General features: G+C 46.9%; 1 protein-coding gene across 2 annotated transcripts in view; it reads left to right on the top strand.

Annotated features, from left to right (window-relative positions):
• Positions 1–5450: 5450 nt before the first annotated feature.
• Positions 5451–22773, top strand: part of LOC136587617 (formin-H-like) — a 106057-nt gene continuing 88734 nt past the window's right edge. The window contains exons 1-2 of one of the 2 annotated variants that reach the window (XM_066586315.1): positions 5451–5614; positions 20509–20604. In XM_066586315.1, the coding sequence (XP_066442412.1) occupies positions 5582–5614; positions 20509–20604 (129 nt within the window). In that variant the 5' untranslated portion in view covers positions 5451–5581. The remainder of the gene's footprint in view (positions 5615–20508; positions 20605–22773) is intronic. The other variant, XM_066586313.1, reaches the window with a different exon arrangement.

Below are 22773 nucleotides of genomic sequence, written 5' to 3'. Positions count from 1 at the left end.
ATACTGAAGGCAGCTTTTGATCAAATGGGTTCAGCTACTGCCCCTCAGCCGGACCCCTTCACAAGACTTCAGACAGGTGGGCAAAAATTGACAACAAAAAAAAAAAGTATAAAATTGGTTTTGATGAGCGGCTCAAGTTTAAGACAAATGTAAATGATCTCCAACAGATTTCTAGTTTTCCTTCAGAGCAAACACAAACCTGACATCAGCCCAGGAAGGCCATAAAGAAGGTTTACTGTGCTGTTTGATACTTTTAGGTCGTGTTGCTCCAGAAAACATTTCTTTCGAAGCGCCGGGCCATGCATCACGCCAGCGGGACGGCAGAAGCTACCGAAAAAATGTCATTTTCAGAAATCAGTTTTCTGTAAGTGACTCCGAGAGAGAAGTCGTCAGACGCCTTTGTTTAGTCATAATTAAGGATTATGTCAGTTTGGTTTAATACTTCTAGAGCTTCATTGGCCCCAACCAATGAAAACCTTAATTAATTATGAAAATAATTATGGAAACATTTCACAGGTGGCATTGTCTAATAATTTGCATCATTTGTGGGGTTGGAGCCCAGAGAAAGCCGTGTTTGCCTTTTTTGATAAAACTTTAGACAAACAAATCAAAATGAACATGGCTGTAAAACTATTGACTTCTGAGCAAAACAGTAATGATGATGATGATGATGATGATGAGTTTAGCACGCTCACGGAGCTGGAGGAAGAAAACATACAAGATGATAGGATAGTTAATAGAGATGAGCGAGCATGCTCGTTCGAGCATTAGCATACTCGAAAGTACTCGTTACTCGAGCCGAGCGCCACGCGTCGCTCGAGAATATTTCACACTCTCCTCCCCGCATGTTTATTTTTTGCTAAAGTGTAAGCAAAATAGTATTTTCATACATATTAGCAAAAAAATAGACAGTGTAAAATGAGTACAGTCTTGTTATATAGTGCGGATGGGCAGGACACACACTAAATTGTTTTCAATGGAGCCGTGGCCGCTGCTTCATTAAAGACAATGGTCTGCCGGCACCCCTGAATTGTTTTTCATGGAAGAGCTTTACATATAAGCCCTTCCCTGAAAAACAGTTTTAGTGTAAAAAAAATATATTAAAAAACAAACAAACCAAAAAAATAACAACTTACCTCTCTGCCGCTGCCATGTCCCCCATCCCTGCTAGTAAAAAGAATTCCCCGCTGCTGAACCTGCCACATCTGTGACAGCTGCAGCAGAGGAATTCTTCAATTCTCTACCGCAGCTGTCACACATGTCATAAAAACATTAAAACAGAACACATACTCACCTCCCTTCAGCTGCCGGGGCTCAGCCGCATCTTCTCTGCGCTGTCCCCGGTTCTGTAGTCCTGATCTATCAGCAGGCGTGGATTTAAAATCCCTGCCTACTGAAAGAGCTGATTGTGATTGGCTGAGGCGAGAGCTGCCTGTGATTGGCTGAGCGCTTTTTTACAGCACTTTTACTGGTTTTTCAGGGAAGGGCTTATATTTAAAGCCCTTCCCTGAAATCCATTGATGGGGGTGCCGGAAGCAAGATCCTCTACCGCAGCTGTCATGTGTGACAGCTGTGGTACGGAATTGAAGAATTCCTCTGCTGCATCTGTCACAGATGTTGCAGATGTAGCAGCAGGGAATTCTTTTTTACTAGTAGGGATGAGGGAAACATCTGCCGCATGCGGCAGATGTGTTCTTCATCCCTGCAGGGGACACGGCAGCGGCGGAGAGGTAAGTTTTATTTTTGGTTTTTTTACACTAAAATTATTGTTTTTCAGGGAAGGGCTTATATGTAAAGCCCTACCATGAAAAACAATGCATGGGTACTGTCAAACCATTGTTTTCAATGGAGCCGTCGGCAGCAGCCACGGCTCCATTGAAAAATGCTCGAGGCTCCAACTGACTTCAATGGGGTTCGTTACTCGAAATGAGCTCTTGAGCATTTTGGTGCTCTCTCATCTCTAATAGTTAAAGGCAAAATCACTTTGAAAGAAGCTCATTTCTTTTTGAACAAAGAAGTTGATTCCTTTATTGCACCGCTAACATTCAAGTTCTTCAAAAGGGTCAACATTTCAGCTCATTTCTCACTTTCCGATCTGGATGTTTGGAATGAAGACCTTGATTTTTTTAAGGAACAGGGAATTGTCAAACATTTCAGATTTGCAAATGCAAGTAAGTAAGATGGAACAATCCCTCTGCAGCGCCACCTATTGGATGGCAGCAAATCAATGCTTGACCCTTTAGACAAGTCTGTAGAGCAATAATTGGGAAATGAAAACCAAGCCAAAATCCATATACAGACAGCTGTTTCAGGGTTTTTGTCTTATATGATGCAACCAACAATGCGAGCATAACAGAAGATGGAGAGAGAAGCAGTACGTTTTGTAAGTAGTTCCTGAATGTTGAAACTTTTTCCCAGAGACACTGAAATCTACCCTCCCAAGACCGCTACCACCTACCTGATTCTGGTGACTCAATCTGACAAATCTACCTACCAATTTGACTTACGAAAATAAGACAGTGTCTTATATTAATTTTTGTTCAAAAAGGTTTAACTTTTTTACATGTATAGCTGCCTGCACACTATTTAAATTGACTTTTTTAATTAACTGTTAGCAGGGCTTATATTTTAAGCATCCTCAAAAAGCCTGAAAAGTCATTTTGAATCCTCAAAAATTCTGGAAAATCATGTATGTCTTATTTTCAGGGTAACAGGGCACTTGCTATTTCTGAAGATTGTTTTTGGAATAATAAAGTTCAATGTTTTAAATTCTGGATGGATTCTAATAAATAATTGATTGGTTTTTCATTATTTCCCCCCCTCCCCCTCCACACCCCCTCCCCCACTATCCCAGTCCTTCCTGTCACCTACCTGGTTGAAAATTTATTTTTTAAAAGCATCTTACAAAAACTCAGTGATGCGACTCAGAAATAGTAAGAAAACATTCTAAAAAACAAATGAGAAACTTGGGTGAATTTTGAAACCGGTCCTCGAAAAAGCCAAATATCTTCCGATCTGTACATTTGTCAAACTACTTGTGGGAGTGAAAACTGAAGCCGGGAACATTCTCTACAAAACGAAAAAAATAATAATATGTTCCTAAGATGAACCGTTCAGATTTTGTAGTGAAAAAAACGCAATTTTTTTTTTTTGAAAAATAGATGTTTTAGAATACTTTCAAATCGGTGCGGCCTCTGTGAGCGAGCTGAAACGGCGACAATCCTATGGTTATAACAATTGGCAACTTTAGGGGATTACGTCAAGGAAATATGAGCATCAATTTATTGCGACCATCCGATTAATATACATGCACTCCTAGGGAGGGATGCTACTGACAAGGAACACACACACAGAGACACAGAGACACAGACAGACACAGACAGACAGACACAGACAGACACAGACAGACACACACCATAAATACAGCACCAGGACCAAGATCAATAAAGGAATAAATTGCAAGGTCAGGTCATCCGGCTGCATTAGTTTCCACTCCCTGTATAACCCAAATAATGGGCATTATGATAGGAGTTATTACTTCACAAGCAAGAATGTCTGCAGGACAGATTAGACAGTCGCTGCCAGAGCAAACAATGACCCTGCGATTCACATTCACCTACAACCACATATGGCTGGCACTGCCATTAACCCCTTAAGGACCAGGGTGTTTTGGTCCAAAAGGATCAGACACTTGTTAGAGATTTTACACTTTTTTTCACTAACTTTTTTCACGATTTTTAACTTTATTAGGGGTAAAGAGCTTTAAAAATTGATTTTTAAAATTGGTCCATTTACACTAGAATAAAGCACAGGAATGGGCTCCCCATTACGTTTCAGTTGCGTTGATATATAATATGTATAGTATTGGATTACAGGGCGCACACGGCGAGGGTTTGCGGTTATGTTCTTTTTTATGTATGTATTTTATTTTTCATTCTGTAATTTTTTTTAACTTATTTTTGTAACTATTTTTTTTACCATCTATGACCCACATGACGTCATGTAAGACCCCTGGGGGTCATTCACATGGCATTTTTTATTTCACACTTTTCTACAGTAGCTGGGGCATCTATAGGAGCCGTATCCATAGGAGCCCCAGTTATCATCCCCCTGTAGTGACAAAAGTCACTGGCAGAGCTGATCAGGGTTGGCTAGAACCCTGCAGCTCTGACTTGGCAGGGGGCACCCGGTTGTCATATGATCGCCGGGTCACTTAGTGGAAGTAACACTTGCACTTTCTCACTTTAGTACATAGCACTCATTAAAAACCATTTAAAAACTGCTTCTCCCTTCTCCTTTAAGACTTCGGCTTTATCTAATAGCTGAAGACCTAACCTGCTCCTGCTTCATTGCAGGATTCTTATCCTTTCCTCTCAGAACTCTGGTGTTTGCAGTCATGCATGCTGTCTTGTTGTTTGAGTCGTTCTCCCAGACCCTCCCTGAAGATGGTCTGGACACCTGATTCCCCTGTTCAGTGGCTTGTTCTCCTTTACCCTTCTGTTAGGTGGGATTCCAGAGATCAGATGTCCTTTACGCTGTCAGATGGATGATGTCTGATTCCTTGTCTCTTCTCCATCAGATGGGTGATGCCTGACACTCTGCACCTTACATATGCGGGTGTGGATGTTTAAACTATGTCCTGTTTCGGTGTATGCATGCATGAAGTTTGGAGTGGGATTCCCCTGTGTCTGTAGGTGTGTAGACACTTGGCGTGTATTCTGTTGTATGTTGGAATTGCTGTATCTGTAGATATGCATTATGTATTATGTCCTTGTCTGGTGTTCTTGCCTATTCCTATCTAGGGCAAGGCAGGTGTTCCCTACAGTTCCAGCATGGGGCCATCCTTATTGGGGTGATCACCCTGATTGTAAGCGGTGTTTTCTTTCCTATGGTTTAGTTGTTTTGATAGTGTAGGGACTCACAAGACAATGAGGACCCATGACGTGGGCTTGTGAGTTTATGTACTTTGGCCAAAGTACTAACTAATACCTTGACCTCCTTTATATTCCCACCTGCCTGGTTTTAGATCTTTGGTAAGTATTTGGCCGCCTGGTGTTGGTGTGGGGTCTGATGTCCCTGGTTTCCCTTTGTTGCTTGCACGTTTGGTTTATGTTTGGTGTGAACGGTGTCTGATCATGTGTGTACATCCTTATTAAATATATTACTTCCGTGCAGGCAAGGTGAAGACCTGCATGAACATAGCACAGGCTGCCCCAAAGGCAGAATGCAAGCTGCCATAAACCGTATACTGCTGACAGATTCAGTCTCGGATTCCTGCAGCTTGTGGACTCTCCTGTTTATAAAGGGGTTCCTTCCCATAACACAGCTACATATGGAATAACTGTTCATCCAATTTTCCCAAATCTAGGTGCATGTCCCTTTAAAGCCCTCCCCACATGGGGCCCAGGTGTTCGGATGCTGCAGGTAATTTTTATGAGCGTGAAAGTAAAAACAAGGAAGTTGTAGAAAATCCGTTGGAGGAAGTTCCAGAGGGAGACACAGATTCCTGATTGTGGCTGCTCCTCGTATCAGACTGTGACCGATCCCCACTGCTGCCAGCTAGCGGACGGTCACTGGAGTCATGGCTGACCACAGGAGACATCTACCTATGCAGGTAAGTGGCCATGAGCTCGTGGTAACAGGAGAGAGGAAGTTTTTGCTATTGTCATTAGTGGCTGGTTACTTCTGTACAAGGCAATCGCATGACCTGCAGTTCCACAATCCACCTTTAGTGGGGTGGAAGCACAGATCCCCGCTCTGTTAATGGGTCATGTGATGAGCGGGACTCTGATATTTGGGGCACATTGGGGAATTATTATATATGCATCTCCGTTACCTAATCATTTAGTTCTTGGCACCGTAGTGTGCGATCACACGAGTGCCGTTAATGCTGGTGTCATAGCGTGGAGTGCTCGGCGGTACCTGAGCTCACGGATGAGAGAGAGATCTCACCCCTCTGCTCTCCCCCGCCCCGAGGAGAAGGCAGTTACTCGAGATGATCGAGGCGCGCTCAAGTAACTGACCTTACCGAGCGTGCTCGCTCATCTCTAAGTGTAATCCGTAACAAAATCCACAATTTCTGCAAAAAAAAAAATTACAAAATGTTAAACAAAACGCATTCCGCAGTTAATGTTAGAAAATCTGCATTATTTGATGACCTCTGCACGGACTATTCCAGTATGTGTTAAAGGGCTCTAGGGCTCATACACACAGGCGTGCGCAATTTTGGTCTGTGAAAAATGCAGTTTTCACTGCGTACGTATGTGCATTTCTGGTAGATAGGTGCTTTTTTTCTTTTTACGCCTGCGTCGCTTATCATCCGTTTATCATGCGCGCAAAAAATAGAATGCAAGGCCCAAGGGATGTCAGTTTTGTCACAGCGGTGCGCAAAAAACTCGCTGTGAGCACGGATGCTAATGCACATTTGTTCCTCTTTTTTTTTTTTACGCACTCAGACTATAATGGGCAATTTTTGTCCATGAATGGAGCAGAATGGCGCATATTGCGATTTTAATAATTTTTTTAAACACAAAACAGAAATAAGGTTCCTGAGGGCCTTTTCACGTAGGCGGAATTTTTCCATATTTCGCACAGCATGTTGTAGTAAATCCCACACCAAATCCACTCGGCTCGGCACGGATTTTGAAGCAGAATGAAAGTGGCTTACCAGCAATCCACATCAAAATCCCCAATGAGGCTTGTGGAATTTGGTACGGCATTCACAGCGGCGGATTAAGGTGCGGAATGCAGAAAAATTCCGCCCATGTGAATAATCCCTTACTCTATCTGTGACCTTGTCCTACTCACACAGCTGTAGGCTGTTACAATGTATCAGTGCAGGCGATCCTCTGTGAGCTAACCAGCCTGGACCGCAGGGCTCCTTCATACAGGCAGATTTTTCATCAGTTTTTTTGTGGGCCAAAACCAGAAGTGGAGAGAAAGTATAATGGGAAGATTTGCATTTCTTCCGTATTTTGGAACCGCTCCTGGTTTTGGCTCACTGAATACTGATGGAAAATCCACCTGTGTGAAGGAGCCTCAGACTGATACTTGTTACCTGCACTGATACATTGTAGCAGACGATCACAGAGGATTGTCTGCAGCAGATACAATGTAACAAACCCTCAGCTGTGTGAGCAGGACTGGGCAGGAGGAGCTTGCATGTAGAGATCTAGGAAACGGTGACAAATTGTATCAAAGTTGCAGAACTTTTCGTTATAGAGTAGAAGCCATTATTCGCACGTCACGGTCACATCACATTCTTTACAGCGATTTGCACAAAAACCATGACAGGACTTTGCGTGTACCCAAGATCCTCACTGACTGTAACCCTAAAACCCCATTTATCCATCCTTTACATAGCGATCACCTGACACCTGCCTCTGATACAATGTAACTGTTTATATTTACATTGTGGCTTTTTTAAAGAGTGTCTTAAAGGGGAAGGCGTTTGTTAAAGTGTGACCAGTGGTGTCTGACAGCCATGATCTCCACAGATACTGAAGGGGGGGGGGGAGGGAATGGAAACCATAGAGTTGGAGAACGCTAGAAGGTTTCCCTACCGCCCATTCATCTCACTGCAAAGGTGTGGCTGCCATTCCTCCGAAAAGCGGGGAGAACTTCCCTTATTCTCACGATCTCACGGCAGTATATAGAGGTTGTAAAGCAACATACGCTCCAGCTATTGGTCTCTTCTAGAGATGAGCGAGCATACTCGCTAAGGGCAATTACTCGAGCGAGCATTGCCCTTAGCGAGTACCTGCCCGCTCGAGAGAAAGGGTTCGGCTGCTGGCGCGGGTGACAGGTGAGTTGCGGCCATGAGCAGGGGGTTTGGGGGGGGGGGGGGGGGGAGGGAGAGAGAGAGAGATCCCCTCCTTTCCTCCCTGCTCTCTCGGCAGCCGAACCTTTTCTCTCGAGCGGGCAGGTACTCGCTAAGGGCAATGCTCTCTCGAGCAATTGCCCTTAGCGAGTATGCTTGCTCATCACTAGTCTCTTCACTTCCCAGACGAGGTGATGCTACACAGTGGTGGATATAACCCTGTCCCAACTTTTGTGAGATGTGTTGCTGCCATCAGTTTCTAAATTAGTTAATTCTTAAAAATGCCCCCTCCCCCAATAGGTTCTGTGTTCTACTGTGAGTAAAATATGGTTTGATGAGATGTCCCAATTCTGTACATTTTACGCAGCAGCAGCCAACTTTTTGGGAATTAGGGTTGTAGATCTGAAACCTGTCTTGGGAATGGTTCATGTAATGCAGGCCCCAGGCCAGTATGTGAGAGACCACTGCTTACTCATCCTTCAGGATAAGTGTGGGAGTGACCCTTGACAAGGTTAACCCCACCTATGAGGAAAGCTGACTCCACCTCCAGGGAGCCCCTAGCAGCTGTATGGGTTTCCTCTTCAGTACTTATAACCTTGTAATTCTTTGTGATCCTGCCTGGAGAGAACTTTTCTGCTTTTACTATTTCGCTGCTTCTCGGCCAAGAAAAAAATATTGAAAAATCTGCAGAATCTTAACTTTTGCTGATTGATTCACGCAGAGATAATAATCGTATAATGTGATTAATACGGAGGACAGAGGGCGAGACGTCGCCAAGTTTAATATTACAGCTTCTGGCAGTGGCTGAAGGGGAAATCTACAAAATCTGAGACTGAAATGAGCAGTAAAGTGATGAAACACATTATGTGACCGGGCCATGGGGGAGGGGAGACCTGGTGATATAGGGGAGCAGGGATACAGAGTCTCCATTGTCAAGGTGCAATCTGTATTCAACAATAAAAGCTTTATGTAATGCGACAAAAGCATCAACCGACTACTACTGAGAATCTGGACGCTGCTGAGTCAAGGAACCTCAAGTATCTTGATTTTCAAGTTGCTAGCTGCCATTACACTGCCCATCGTGGCTAACACACAACTTTTTACAGACCCTGAAAGGCATAAAAATGTATTTAGTTATATAGAACACATTGCCCTCTGTTGTACTGCAATGTGTCAGTCTTCACTGCAGTCAGTCCAGGTGAGTGAAGTGGTTCATGGAATTTTGGGAAGGTATAGAAAACAATGTAAGCTTCTTTGCTAATGTCCTCGCCATTTCTGAGTCTTACTCCATTCACAACCCAAACTGTATTCACAATGTTGCTTGTTGGAGACCATCGATACTGTATTTAGAAGGTTCCCCTTCCATGAAGCATCCTGAGCCTGCTGCCTCAGGGGGCAGGCTACAGGAACTCAGAAGGTCAGCCCTAGGGTTGCTACGCCACCAGTACTTATGTTTTACCAGCCATATTAATGCCCGGTAAAAAATAATTGCCAGCAGATGGCAGCCTGTATGCAGCCCAGATGTCAGGCGAAGAGGTCAGGGGTCACAGTCTCTGATGACAGCATGGCAGCCACCGGAGCTACGAAGAGTGTATACCATGCTTGTTGGGTTGCTGCCTGGCTACTATGGTGGTCACTATGACTATTGGGGCTACTATAGGGAACACTATGACTATTGGGCCTACTATGGAGGTCATTATTTCTACTGGGACCATTGTGGAGGTCACTGTGACAACTGAAGCCACTATGGGTGGCACTATTACTACTTGGAGTACTGTTACTACTGGGAACACAATGGGGAGGGGGAGGTCACTATGACTACTATAATCACTTTTTATACTGGGGGTCCCTATTACTACTGTGGCCACTAATGGGGTCACTATTACTATTGTGGCCACTAACAGGGTCTATATTATTACTATGACCACTAGAGATGAGCGAATATACTCGTTTCGAGTAATTACTCGATCGAGCACCGCGATCTCGTGTGAAAAGATTCGGGGGCGCCGGGGGGCGGGGGGAGGCGTGGCGGAGTGGGGGTTAGCAGCGGGGAACAGGGGGGAGACCTCTCTCTCTACCTCTCCCCCCCCACTCCCCGCTGTAACCCCCCCACTCACCCACGGCGCCCCCCGAATCTTTTCACCCGAGTACGGAAGTACTCGAAAATCGCGGCGCTCGGGCGAAAAAGGGGTGTGGCCGAGTAGGTTCACTCATCTCTAATGGCCACTAATGGGGTCACTATTACTACTATGGCCACTTATGGGGTCACTATTACTACTATGGCCACTTATGGGGTCACTATTACTAGTATGGCCACTAATAGGGTTTACTATTACTACTGTGGCCACCATCAGGGTCAATATTGCTACTGGGCCCACTATGGGGGGGGGGGGGGGGGTCACTAATAATACTGGGGACATTAATGGGGTCACAATAACTAGTAGGGCCACTATCGGGTACTAGTGACACTCTAAAGGTTGCTCTTACTACTGGGCCCACTATGGGGGGGGGGGGGGAGTCACTTTTAATACTGGGGACATTAATGGGGTCACAATAACTAGTAGGGCCACTATCGGGTCACTATAAGTACTAGGGACACTCTGAAGGTTGCTCTTACTACTGGGCCCACTACGGGGGAGTCAATTTTACTACTAGAGCCAATAAAAGGGTCACTCTTACTACAGAGGCCACTATGGGGGTCACTTTTACTACTGCGGCCACTAACGGGGTCACTATAACTACTGGGGTCTCTACCAGCAGAATGCAGCCCTGGATGGGACTCCAGCATACAATACAGTGGTGCTGCCCCCTTTGATTCTCTTCTATGGGTTGGCCTGATAAGTGGCTCCCCCGCTGGCAGGAGTTGGCGCTTGCTGTGTTTACAGTTATTGTCTAGAAGTTTACACAAAGTCTTACGGTTACTTAACTTCTGTCACTCGTCCAAGAATGTCGCAGATTTCATAATATGTTGAGGTGGGGACATTTCTGGAGACGGGGAGCGGCGGGGCTCTGTGTAACAAACCTCCTGCTGCGCACAATAGTCTGACATACACATTTAGGGATACTGTGCTGAGCTAGGCTTTTAATTTTAGCATGTGTGATACCATCTGCTGAGCTGTGTATCTAATCCTATCATGTGTGATACCATCTGCTGAGCTGTGTATCTAATCCTATCATGTGTGATACCATCTGCTGAGCTGTGTATCTAATCCTATCCTGTGTGATACTGTCTGCTGAGCTGTGTATCTAATCCTATCCTGTGTGATACTGTCTGCTGAGCCGTGTATCTAATCCTATCCTGTGTGATACCATCTGCTGACCAGCGTATCTAATCCTATCATATGTGATACCATCTGCTGAGCTGTGTATCTAATCCTATCCTGTGTGATACTGTCTGCTGAGCTGTGTATCTAATCCTATCCTGTGTGATACCATCTGCTGACCAGCGTATCTAATCCTATCATATGTGATACCATCTGCTGAGACATGTATCTAATCCTATCCTGTGTGATACTGTCTGCTGAGCCATGTATCTAATCCTATCCTGTGTGATACTGCCTGCTGAGCTGTGTATCTAATCCTATCCTGTGTGATACTGCCTGCTGAGCTGTGTATCTAATCCTATCCTGTGTGACACTGTCTGCTGAGCTGTGTATCTAATCCTATCATGTGTGATACTGTCTGCTGAGCTGTATATCTAATCCTATCCTGTGTGATACTGCCTGCTGAGCCGTGTATCTAATCCTACCATGTGTGATACTGTCTGCCGAGCTGTTGTATCTAATCCTATCCTGTGTGATACTGCCTGCTGAGCTGTGTATCTAATCCTATCCTGTGTGATACTGTCTGCTGAGCTGTGTATCTAATCCTATCATGTGTGATACTGTCTGCTGAGCTGTATATCTAATCCTATCCTGTGTGATACTGCCTGCTGAGCCATGTATCTAATCCTATCATGTGTGATACTGTCTGCTGAGCCGTGTATCTAATCCTATCCTGTGTGATACTGTCTGCTGAGCCGTGTATCTAATCCTATCCTGTGTGATACCATCTGCTGACCAGCGTATCTAATCCTATCATATGTGATACCATCTGCTGAGCTGTGTATCTAATCCTATCCTGTGTGATACTGTCTGCTGAGCTGTGTATCTAATCCTATCCTGTGTGATACCATCTGCTGACCAGCGTATCTAATCCTATCATATGTGATACCATCTGCTGAGCTGTGTATCTAATCCTATCCTGTGTGATACTGTCTGCTGAGCTGTGTATCTAATCCTATCCTGTGTGATACCATCTGCTGACCAGCGTATCTAATCCTATCATATGTGATACCATCTGCTGAGCTGTGTATCTAATCCTATCCTGTGTGATACTGTCTGCTGAGCCGTGTATCTAATCCTATCCTGTGTGATACTGCCTGCTGAGCTGTGTATCTAATCCTATCCTGTGTGATACTGCCTGCTGAGCTGTGTATCTAATCCTATCCTGTGTGACACTGTCTGCTGAGCTGTGTATCTAATCCTATCATGTGTGATACTGTCTGCTGAGCTGTATATCTAATCCTATCCTGTGTGATACTGCCTGCTGAGCCGTGTATCTAATCCTACCATGTGTGATACTGTCTGCCGAGCTGTTGTATCTAATCCTATCCTGTGTGATACTGCCTGCTGAGCTGTGTATCTAATCCTATCCTGTGTGATACTGTCTGCTGAGCTGTGTATCTAATCCTATCATGTGTGATACTGTCTGCTGAGCTATATATCTAATCCTATCCTGTGTGATACTGTCTGCTGAGCTGTGTATCTAATCCTATCCTGTGTGATACTGCCTGCTGAGCTGTGTATCTAATCCTATCCTGTGTGATACTGTCTGCTGAGCTGTGTATCTAATCCTAGCATGTGTGATACTGTCTGCTGAGCTGTATATCTAATCCTATCCTGTGTGATACTGTCTGCTGAGCTGTGTATCTAATCCTATCCTGTGTGATACTGTCTGCTGAGCCGTGTATCTAATCCTATCCTGTGTGATACTGCCTGCTGAGCCGTGTATCTAATCCTATCATGTGTGATACTGTCTGCTGAGCCGTGTATCTAATCCTATCCTGTGTGATACTGTCTGCTGAGCTGTGTATCTAATCCTATCCTGTGTGATACTGCCTGCTGAGCTGTGTATCTAATCCTATCCTGTGTGATACTGCCTGCTGAGCTGTGTATCTAATCCTATCCTGTGTGATACTGTCTGCTGAGCTGTGTATCTAATCCTATCCTGTGTGATACTGTCTGCCGAGCTGTTGTATCTAATCCTATCGTGTGATACTGTCTGCTGAGCTGTGTATCTAATCCTATCATGTGTGATACTGTCTGCTGAGCCGTGTATCTAATCCTATCCTGTGTGATACTGTCTGCTGAGCTGTGTATCTAATCCTATCATGTGTGATACTGTCTGCTGAGCCGTGTATCTAATCCTATCCTGTGTGATACTGTCTGCTGAGCTGTGTATCTAATCCTATCATGTGTGATACTGTCTGCTGAGCCGTGTATCTAATCCTATCACACTGATGCGGTTTGCTGCTCCGATTTATCAAGCTCTACCATGTGTGATACACTAGCTGATCTGTGTATCTAATCCCGCAGTTATAGCCTGTATGTGGAGAGCGGTTACATAGCGTACAGTGGCTGTCAGCAGCGGCACATTACGGGCAGCGCTCTATATTCCAAGTACTCGCTATACATCTTATGCCTTCTATTATGGTGGGCGAAATCTTTAGCACATTTTTCTTTTTAATTCTGACACGTTTATTGGAGACAGTTGTTTAAATGTACAGATATGGGCTCTGGGGGGCGCTGTAGTGTGGGGCTCTGCGGGGCGCTGTAGTGTGGGGCTCTGCGGGGCGCTGTAGTGTGGGGCTCTGCGGGGCGCTGTAGTGTGGGGCTCTGCGGGGCGCTGTAGTGTGGGGCTCTGCGGGGCGCTGTGGTGTGGGGCTCTGTGGGGAGCTGTAGTGTGGGGCTCTGCGGGGCGCTGTAGTGTGGGGCTCTGTGGGGAGCTGTAGTGTGGGGCTCTGTGGGGAGCTGTAGTGTGGGGCTCTGCGGGGCGCTGTGGTGTGGGGCTCTGTGGGGAGCTGTAGTGTGGGGCTCTGCGGGGCGCTGTAGTGTGGGGCTCTGTGGGGAGCTGTAGTGTGGGGCTCTGTGGGGAGCTGTAGTGTGGGGCTCTGCGGGGCGCTGTAGTGTCGGTCCTGTATTGCACTGGTGTGTGGGCTACATATGGCAATATTGTGTGGGCTTTGTATGGCACTATAGTGCGGGTTCTGTATTATGCTTTTACCTGGGCTTCATGTGACATGGTTCTGTAAGCTCTGTACGGCACTATAGCGTGGGCTCAGTACAGCACTATAGCGTGGGCTCAGTACGGCACTGTAGCGTGGGCTCAGTACAGCACTATAGCGTGGGCTCAGTACGGCACTATAGCGTGGGCTCAGTACGGCACTGTAGCGTGGGCTCAGTACAGCACTATAGCGTGGGCTCAGTACGGCACTGTAGCGTGGGCTCAGTACAGCACTATAGCGTGGGCTCAGTACGGCACTATAGCGTGGGCTCAGTACGGCACTATAGCGTGGGCTCAGTACGGCACTATAGCGTGGGCTCAGTACGGCACTGTAGCGTGGGCTCAGTACAGCACTATAGCGTGGGCTCAGTACGGCACTGTAGCGTGGGCTCAGTACGGCACTATAGCGTGGGCTCAGTACGGCACTATAGCGTGGGCTCAGTACGGCACTATAGCGTGGGCTCAGTACGGCACTGTAGCGTGGGCTCAGTACGGCACTGTAGCGTGGGCTCAGTACGGCACTGTAGCGTGGGCTCAGTACGGCACTGTAGCGTGGGCTCAGTACGGCACTGTAGCGTGGGCTCAGTACGGCACTGTAGCGTGGGCTCAGTACGGCACTGTAGCGTGGGCTCAGTACGGCACTGTAGCGTGGGCTCAGTACGGCACTGTAGCGTGGGCTCAGTACGGCACTGTAGCGTGGGCTCAGTACGGCACTGTAGCGTGGGCTCAGTACGGCACTGTAGCGTGAGCTCAGTACGGCACTGTAGCGTGAGCTCAGTACGGCACTGTAGCGTGGGCTCAGTACGGCACTGTAGCGTGGGCTCAGTACGGCACTGTAGCGTGGGCTCAGTACGGCACTGTAGCGTGGGCTCAGTACGGCACTGTAGCGTGGGCTCAGTACGGCACTGTAGCGTGGGCTCAGTACGGCACTGTAGCGTGGGCTCAGTACGGCACTGTAGCGTGGGCTCAGTACGGCACTGTAGCGTGGGCTCAGTACGGCACTGTAGCGTGGGCTCAGTACGGCACTGTAGCGTGGGCTCAGTACGGCACTGTAGCGTGGGCTCAGTACGGCACTGTAGCGTGGGCTCAGTACGGCACTGTAGCGTGGGCTCAGTACGGCACTGTAGCGTGGGCTCAGTACGGCACTGTAGCGTGGGCTCAGTACGGCACTGTAGCGTGGGCTCAGTACGGCACTGTAGCGTGGGCTCAGTACGGCACTGTAGCGTGGGCTCAGTACGGCACTGTAGCGTGGGCTCAGTACGGCACTGTAGCGTGGGCTCAGTACGGCACTGTAGCGTGGGCTCAGTACGGCACTGTAGCGTGGGCTCAGTACGGCACTGTAGCGTGGGCTCAGTACGGAACTATAGCGTGGGCTCAGTACGGCACTATAGCGTGGGCACTGTACGGCACGATGGTGTGGGCACTGTACGGCACGATGGTGTGGGCTCTGTTCGGCACTGTAGTGTGGGCTCTGTTCGGCACTGTAGTGTGGGCACTGTACGGCACTGTAGTGTGGGCACTGTACGGCACTGTAGTGTGAGCACTGTACGGCACTTTAATGTGGGCTCTGTAAGGCACTATAGTGTGGGATCTGTAAGGCACTATAGTGTGGGCACTGTAAGGCACTATAGTGTGGGCACTGTAAGGCACTATAGTGTGGGCACTGTAAGGCACTATAGTGTGGGATCTGTAAGGCACTATAGTGTGGGCATTGTAAGGCACGATGGTGTGGGCTCTGTACGGCACAATGGTGTGGGCTCTGTACGGCACGATGGTGTGGGCACTGTACGGCACGATGGTGCGGGCACTGTACGGCACGATGGTGTGGGCACTGTACGGCACGATGGTGCGGGCACTGTAGTGCAGGCTCTCTACGGCACTATATTGTGCGCTCTGTACGGCACTGCTGTTTGGATTCTATATTGCAATTTAGTGTGGGTTCTGTTTTGCTCTGTTGTGCATTTTGGGAGGCGCTCATACTTTTCAGGGAGGAATGATGAGTAAGGGTAAAGCGCTCACTAGAAGGATACTGGAGAGTATAGTAGGTGGGTAGTCCTGATATCCAAACGAATATTCATAGGTGCTGTGAACAATCTCATAAGAGAGAGCGGCTAGAGGAAAGCTCCAGTCATGGCATGAAGGAGAAAGACATAAATGGGATAAAGAAAAAAACCTCAGCGCTCACACCTAGAATAAGTAAAAGTAAAAGTGTACTGAAGAGAATAGAGATAATGTCACTTACTTCGCGGAGGCGCCTTTAGGGTAGGCGCCTCCTGATCCCAGTAGGCGTATCAAAAATGGTGTCAGCCAACGGTGATAAACAAGTTACACGGTTTTAATAGAATAATAAAATTATATATAATACACAACGCGTTTCGGCCGCACGGCCTTTTTCAAGTGTACTTTTCAGGGAGGGGGATGCACAAAAAGTTTTGGATGTGCATGTACTGTTTAGGATTTTTTTTCTGCTCCACAGACCTAGGGTGGCGTCACAGAAGCATGTTTTTGTGCGTGCATAGGTGTGTACATAAGTGTGCACCCATGTACTTGCAAAAACACGCGTGAATCCAGGTCCGTGCATTGACTTCAATGAAGCCGCAGCTGCTGCTGGCAGTTCCTTTGATGACAATGGTGTGCTGGCACCCCTAAATTGTTTATCATATAAGCCCTTCCCTGAAAAACAAGAATTTTTGTGTAAAAAAAAAAATGCCTGTCCGCCGCTGCCGTGCCCTAGCGGGGATGAAGAACACCTGCTGCATGTGACAGATGTTTCCTTCATCCCTGCGAGGAAAAAGAATTCCCTACCACAGCTGTAGTAGCGGATCAAGCTGCCGGCTTCCTGTGATTGTTTTTCATGGAAAGGCTTTAAATATAAGCCCTTTCCTGAAAAACAAGAAAAAATGGTGATCAAAATTTTAAAAAATTTATACTCACCTTTCTTCAGCTGCCGGGGCTCAGCCGCATCCAGCTGGCTTCTCTCCTGCACTGTTCTGAGGAATATTCAGCAGGCAGGGATTTAAAATCCCCGTCTGCTGAATGGGCTGCCTCTGATTGGCTAAGCTCTGTGACCAATCAGAGGCAGCTCTCAGCTATTAAAAGACAGCTGAAAGCTGCGTCTGATTGGTCCCTGTTCTCAGCCAATCAGAGGCAGCACTCATCTGTTCATGAATTCATGAATGGGTGAGTGCTGCCTCTGATTGGCTGAGTGCAGGGACCAATCAGAGGCAGTCTCTGCTATTGAATGACAGCTGAGAGCTGTCTCTGATTGGTCCCTGCGCTCAGCTAATCAGAGGCAACACTCACCCATTCATAAATTCCAACTAGGAATTGGATCCCTTTGAAATATAACTTTTAATAAATAACATAAAGATCGGACAGAGAAAAAAACACGCTGAAACGATCGCCTGTAACAGCCGGAAGAAATGCTTGAAACGGTGGTTAAATGCCTAAATACGGCGAGCTGTCTTCCTGTTACCATGCAGGGCGGCGCTGGGTCCCGCGGCCGTCGCGCGCCGGTCCGATGTCGGCTCCGGCGTCCCGGAGCTCTGCTGTCGGGGCTCTCCCGGCGGCGTGGAGCAGCCAGCGTGCAGCAGCGTGGGCGTGTCCGCCCATAGGGTGCTGCCTGCTCTCCTCCACCTTCCATATGCAACAGTGGGAGAGTCGGCTCCTCCCACTCTCCGCCCCTGGGCGGAGGCTTTAAGTTAAAAGGCTGGCAGTGACCTGAGCTCACTGCCAGTTATTGGTTCTGCTAGCCTCTAGTCAGCTCTGTCTCAGTCTGCTCTAGTTGCTAGTCAGTGTCCTGTCAGGTTGCCTGTGAGCTCCATCTCCAGCCTTACTCTGCTTTGTAAGTTTTGTTGGTCTGTTCCACCTGCCTCTTCTGTCGGCACTCTGTCCCCCGTTAGTTAGTTCCATCCAGGTAGTCGCCAGGTCCCTAGCCAGCGCTGGGACCGCCGCCCATGTTGTCCGCCTGGGGTTAGCCAGGGTCGAGGCAAGTAGGCAGGGACAGTGGGGTGCGGGAAGTTCAGGGCACCCCACCTGGCGCTCGGGGGGCAGAGTGCCGTAACACTTCGTTTATCTCAGTACGCATGTACGTGTGTAATGCGGAATGTAAATCTGACCGTGTGAATGCGCCCTCAGGGTGCGACGTGCTCGCTGCGAATTGACTGCAGAATTTTCCGTGTGAATTCTGCTTTTAGAAGCTAAGGCAATTCTGCGTTTTTATGCCACGCTTGTTGCCGCGGACCCCGTGTGCGGATTCCCCCCCCCCTCCCCCCCCCCGTCAATGGGCAATGCATTTTTTCCCTTCAGAGTTCCGCACTTGGATTTCACCCATTCATAGGGCTAAATCCGCGAACGGATCTACGGTAAAAACTGTGGCAGAAAGACGTGCGCTTTGCTGAGGCTTTCAGAGGCGGAATTCATGCTGAAAATTCCACTGTGGCTTCCGCCGTGTGATCACTCCCTTATTTTCCTAGTGGGAGGATATGAGATCATCATACAGTTGTTAGATCCACTTTGGAGCTTCTACAATTTGTGAGCAGCAGGGGGAGACAATGAGCACAGCAGAAAGCCCCTCCCACTGTACAAAGACTTTGAAATCTGTGCTCCAGCCTGACACCTGATAGGATGGGCAGACAATAAAGATGCTTGCGCCGTGTGACCTGGGGCCGCTCCCTGCATCAGCTCTGATCATATCCTCCATGTCTGGAGTTGCCCTTTAAGTCCTTATTTTTCAAATCTCTTCCCCTTTAAAAAACTAAAAGTTCAGTGGTCAGGAAGACGTACGAGATTTTCCTCTCAGCCTCATCGATCGGCGCTGACTCTCAGCACTTTCCAGTTTGAGCTCGCTGATTTTTTTTTGCTGGTCCGTGCCCGGCTCGGATACATAAAAAGCCAAGAAGCAATTGATATTCTCGGTACGTTCTCCGAAGGAAAAACAGAAAGCGCGATTCCTGCCAAGTGGAGTTTGAAGATCGGGCAGTCAGCAAACATGGTTGACGCGCGCCCCCCAGATCTCTGAAGGCTTCATATACAGCATGAAATATGAATGAAGCAATCAGAGGTGGCGATTGGCGCTGGCGAAGACTGTGCATCGTCCGGCCCCTGGAGCCTCGAATGGGGGGGGAGGGGGTCAAATTTGTCAATAAAGTTCACATTTTTAACTTTTTTGAAATTTTCATTAGCATTTTATTTTCCAACAAAATTTGATTTGTTCATTTAGATAAGAAAAAAACGAGTTTCCGTTCACAGCCGGCAGCGCTGGTGCGGCCTCAACCCGCGCCAAAGTGTGGATGTTCCGCACTTCCAGTAGCAGCATGTTGTACTGGCGCTCGCACAGAGGAATAGTTAGAATGGACAGTTCAGCCGCGTTCTAATAGACGTTTAGTTTCTACACTTCACGATGTATAATCCTCTGCTTGCTGTCAGTGAAAGGGACATTCTTGCTCCCATCTAGAGACTGCACAGACCTGCCACCTCTGAGGCTTTGTTACAGTGTATCAGTGTAGACCGTCCTCTGTACAGTCTCCATATTCAGACACTCTTAGATGTCAAACCTCACACCCCTGATCATTTCAGACAGATTTCCTACATTTCGGGGCCGTATTCGCACGGTTGATGTTCTCGCAGGACCTCTGTGCACTTCCAGACGCACAAAACTCGCATAAATATACATCGCATTTTTACAATGGCGCTATTTACGCATGTTCTGTTTTTGGGCGATCTCACCCATTTTCTATAGGAGCAATAAAAGCGAACTGCATTCACAAGCGGATGCGATTTTCGTGTGATTATGTTTTTTTTTTTTAAGTTTTCCAATCGAAATGTGATTTTTTTTTTTAATTTTTTTATTTATTTATTTATTTTTTTTTGTATGTGAAAAATCGCATTTTTTTTTCTCGTAAAGCAGAGAAAACCGCCGGTTTATGAATGCGATATCGCTCCAAGTTTCTCACGTATCCATATTTATGCGGCCTCACACAGCAATCTGACGCATTTTCTATTTTTTAGCAAGATCGCTGAAAACACGTTCATTATTTGCTATGAATGAGTTAAAAAATCGCGCTTATGTTGTGAGACGATTTTAATTCTTAACTATTGAAACAACGAGCAATTTTCACGCGCATGAAATTCGTGAGGGAAAATCGTACGAACTGGATTGTGATTTTTCTTGCAAAAACGCATCGCTCTTGCATAGGAATCGCGGGTTTAAGGGTGTGATAACCCCCTCCCCCCATCATGGCGGTCTGTCCTACGCATTGCTGACTGGTTCATTGCTCGTTATTGTATCTAATATCACCGTGTTTGTAATCGCGTTCGTCGCTGGGGTTCCAATTTACATATTTTGTTTTATTGATTTTTTTTAGTTAAGCCAAGAGGAAATCCTGGAAATACTTCAGAAAGTGAAGAGGAACGAACTCACCATAGAAGAAGCGATCGTTCAATCGGAAGGAAGAGGGAAGGTAAGAAAAACAGCGCCAATTATCTGACAAGGCTTGTTTCTGAAAAGCGCTGACACCCAAGTGCTGCTGTATGCAAATACTGCCCCCTACGGGCGTGCCGCGACACGGGATCAGAGGACGATGCGGACGCGGGCTTACGAATATGTATTATAATAACTGGAGATGAAATCGCCGTAGAAGCTTCCGGTAATAGATAAGTAATATGCGGTTATTCAGGAACGTTAGACAACCTATAACTGGCTGTATACTTACCTCTACTGTGAGTGGGGGATGGTAGCAATCTGAAGGTCCCAGCCCAACAGTGGTTATATTTTTGGAGCTGTGAGTGTACCATAGACGCAATGATTTACACCCGTCACTGTGAGACCCCAGAGGATCACATACCTGCTTAGTAAATCATCCGACACATATCATGTTTGGTATCCACGGATAGGTAAATTAGTCATATGAAACGTGGCGGCCATAGCTTCCCCACTGGAGGACCTTCTAGGGAAATATGGCTCAAATGTTAAATTGGATCTCCATCTGGAAGACCTGCGCATCTATTCCGCCTGCCCATCTATGATGGAATGAGGAGGATGACAGAGATGTGACTCAAAGAAGGCTTTAAAACTAAGGGGATCCCCTTCCCAAATTGTCACACCCCTGCGATACATCTAAAGCCGGACTGCCCCTTGTTTCCTGCTTGCTCCGCACCCCTTCAATGTGTGACACAACTTCATAGACAGGTATTTTTTATTATTTTCTCTCTTCTTGTTTCCATACTATTGTGTATATCTGTAGCTCCTCCCCTTCTGTAAATGTCGCCTTCTGTATATTCGTATTTAAGAACTGATAATTTTTAGAATAAAGATCAAAACCTTATTAGTCGCCCATGAACGCTTTAAGAGATCCATAACCCTAAAGTGTGTTAGTTGTGTGTCGGCTGCTTGAGTCTGAGGTGACTGACCTACCTGTTAGAAACAGTCGGTGGTGGCAGCGAGATGCATCAGAGTGTGCTGGGCCGTGCAGGGTACGACATGGGCTCCATCTTCGTGTGTTCAGGATCCGGGGGGCTGGAGATAAGTCGACCCTATGGTCTGTTGCTGGTCACAGGTTGGTGACTGTCGGACCTGTAAACCTTGTTACTGTAGTAGTAACATTTAGGGCTCAGTGTGATTGTCCTCTGTGAGAGAAACCAAGTAATCTTGTAGATATGAGACCTTTTAATGGCTAACAAAAATACATGATGTTACAGCAAGCTTTCAGATCTTCTATGGATCCTTCCTTGGGCTAGAATGGAACTGGTTTGGATGGGACATTATATATATATTACAAATGCAGAGAGGATGCCCCTCTTGATTGAAATACAAATGGTCACACACAGAAATTTAAGACTGGTTTGCACTCAAGACTTAAAACAATAGACAAACTGAGCAGAGACATAAATACTTAATCAGTCCACTGAGCTCAGGAATGTGACAGTTTTATGATGTGCCTTATCTCTCTTTAAACCTGCACATGGAAGGAGATGCAGCACCACCTATTGGACGGCAACATTATTGCAAGTCAAGTTCTGAATTTGTATGAAGTTTAAAACAATAATGTAATATATATATATATATATATATATATATATATATATATATACATATATATGATTTGGAAGAGGACATCCATCTTGACCGCCTTCAGACCTTTCATATTTTTCACTTAGGCCGCCTGCACACGGGCGGAAATCCCGCGGGATTTCCACCACTGAAAGTTTGCATAGGAGTGCATCACAATACGCACTCCTATGCAGACGGCCGCGGTTTGGCCGCACGAAATCTTGCGCGGCAAACAAACCGCGGCATGTCCTATTTTTGTGCGGGGCACGCACTCACCTGGCCGCCGGCTCTGGTCTGCGCATGCGCCGGCTGCGCGGCAGCCGGCACATGAAAGAGTCGGGGCCGCCAGGCGCGGGTGAGTATGCGCTCGTCCCTGCAGGCTCTCGGGTCGGGTCCCGCGGCGAGAATTCTTGCTGCCGGATCCAACCCGCTCGTCTGCAGGCGGCCTTAAAGCAAGAATCCCGGGCTGAGGTTCATTCCATTCTTGAGGGTATCAAACATGGCCATTAATTTGTACTCCCAAACTCTCCTGTGATGCTACGACTTGAAGTTGCCCTTCAGTATGATAACTCTCATCTGC

The sequence above is a fragment of the Eleutherodactylus coqui genome, chromosome 13, assembly GCF_035609145.1.
Source record: "Eleutherodactylus coqui strain aEleCoq1 chromosome 13, aEleCoq1.hap1, whole genome shotgun sequence".
Taxonomy (NCBI): domain Eukaryota; kingdom Metazoa; phylum Chordata; class Amphibia; order Anura; family Eleutherodactylidae; genus Eleutherodactylus; species Eleutherodactylus coqui.
Note: the sequence above shows the minus strand (reverse complement) of the source record. Positions and strands in the feature narration are given on the sequence as shown.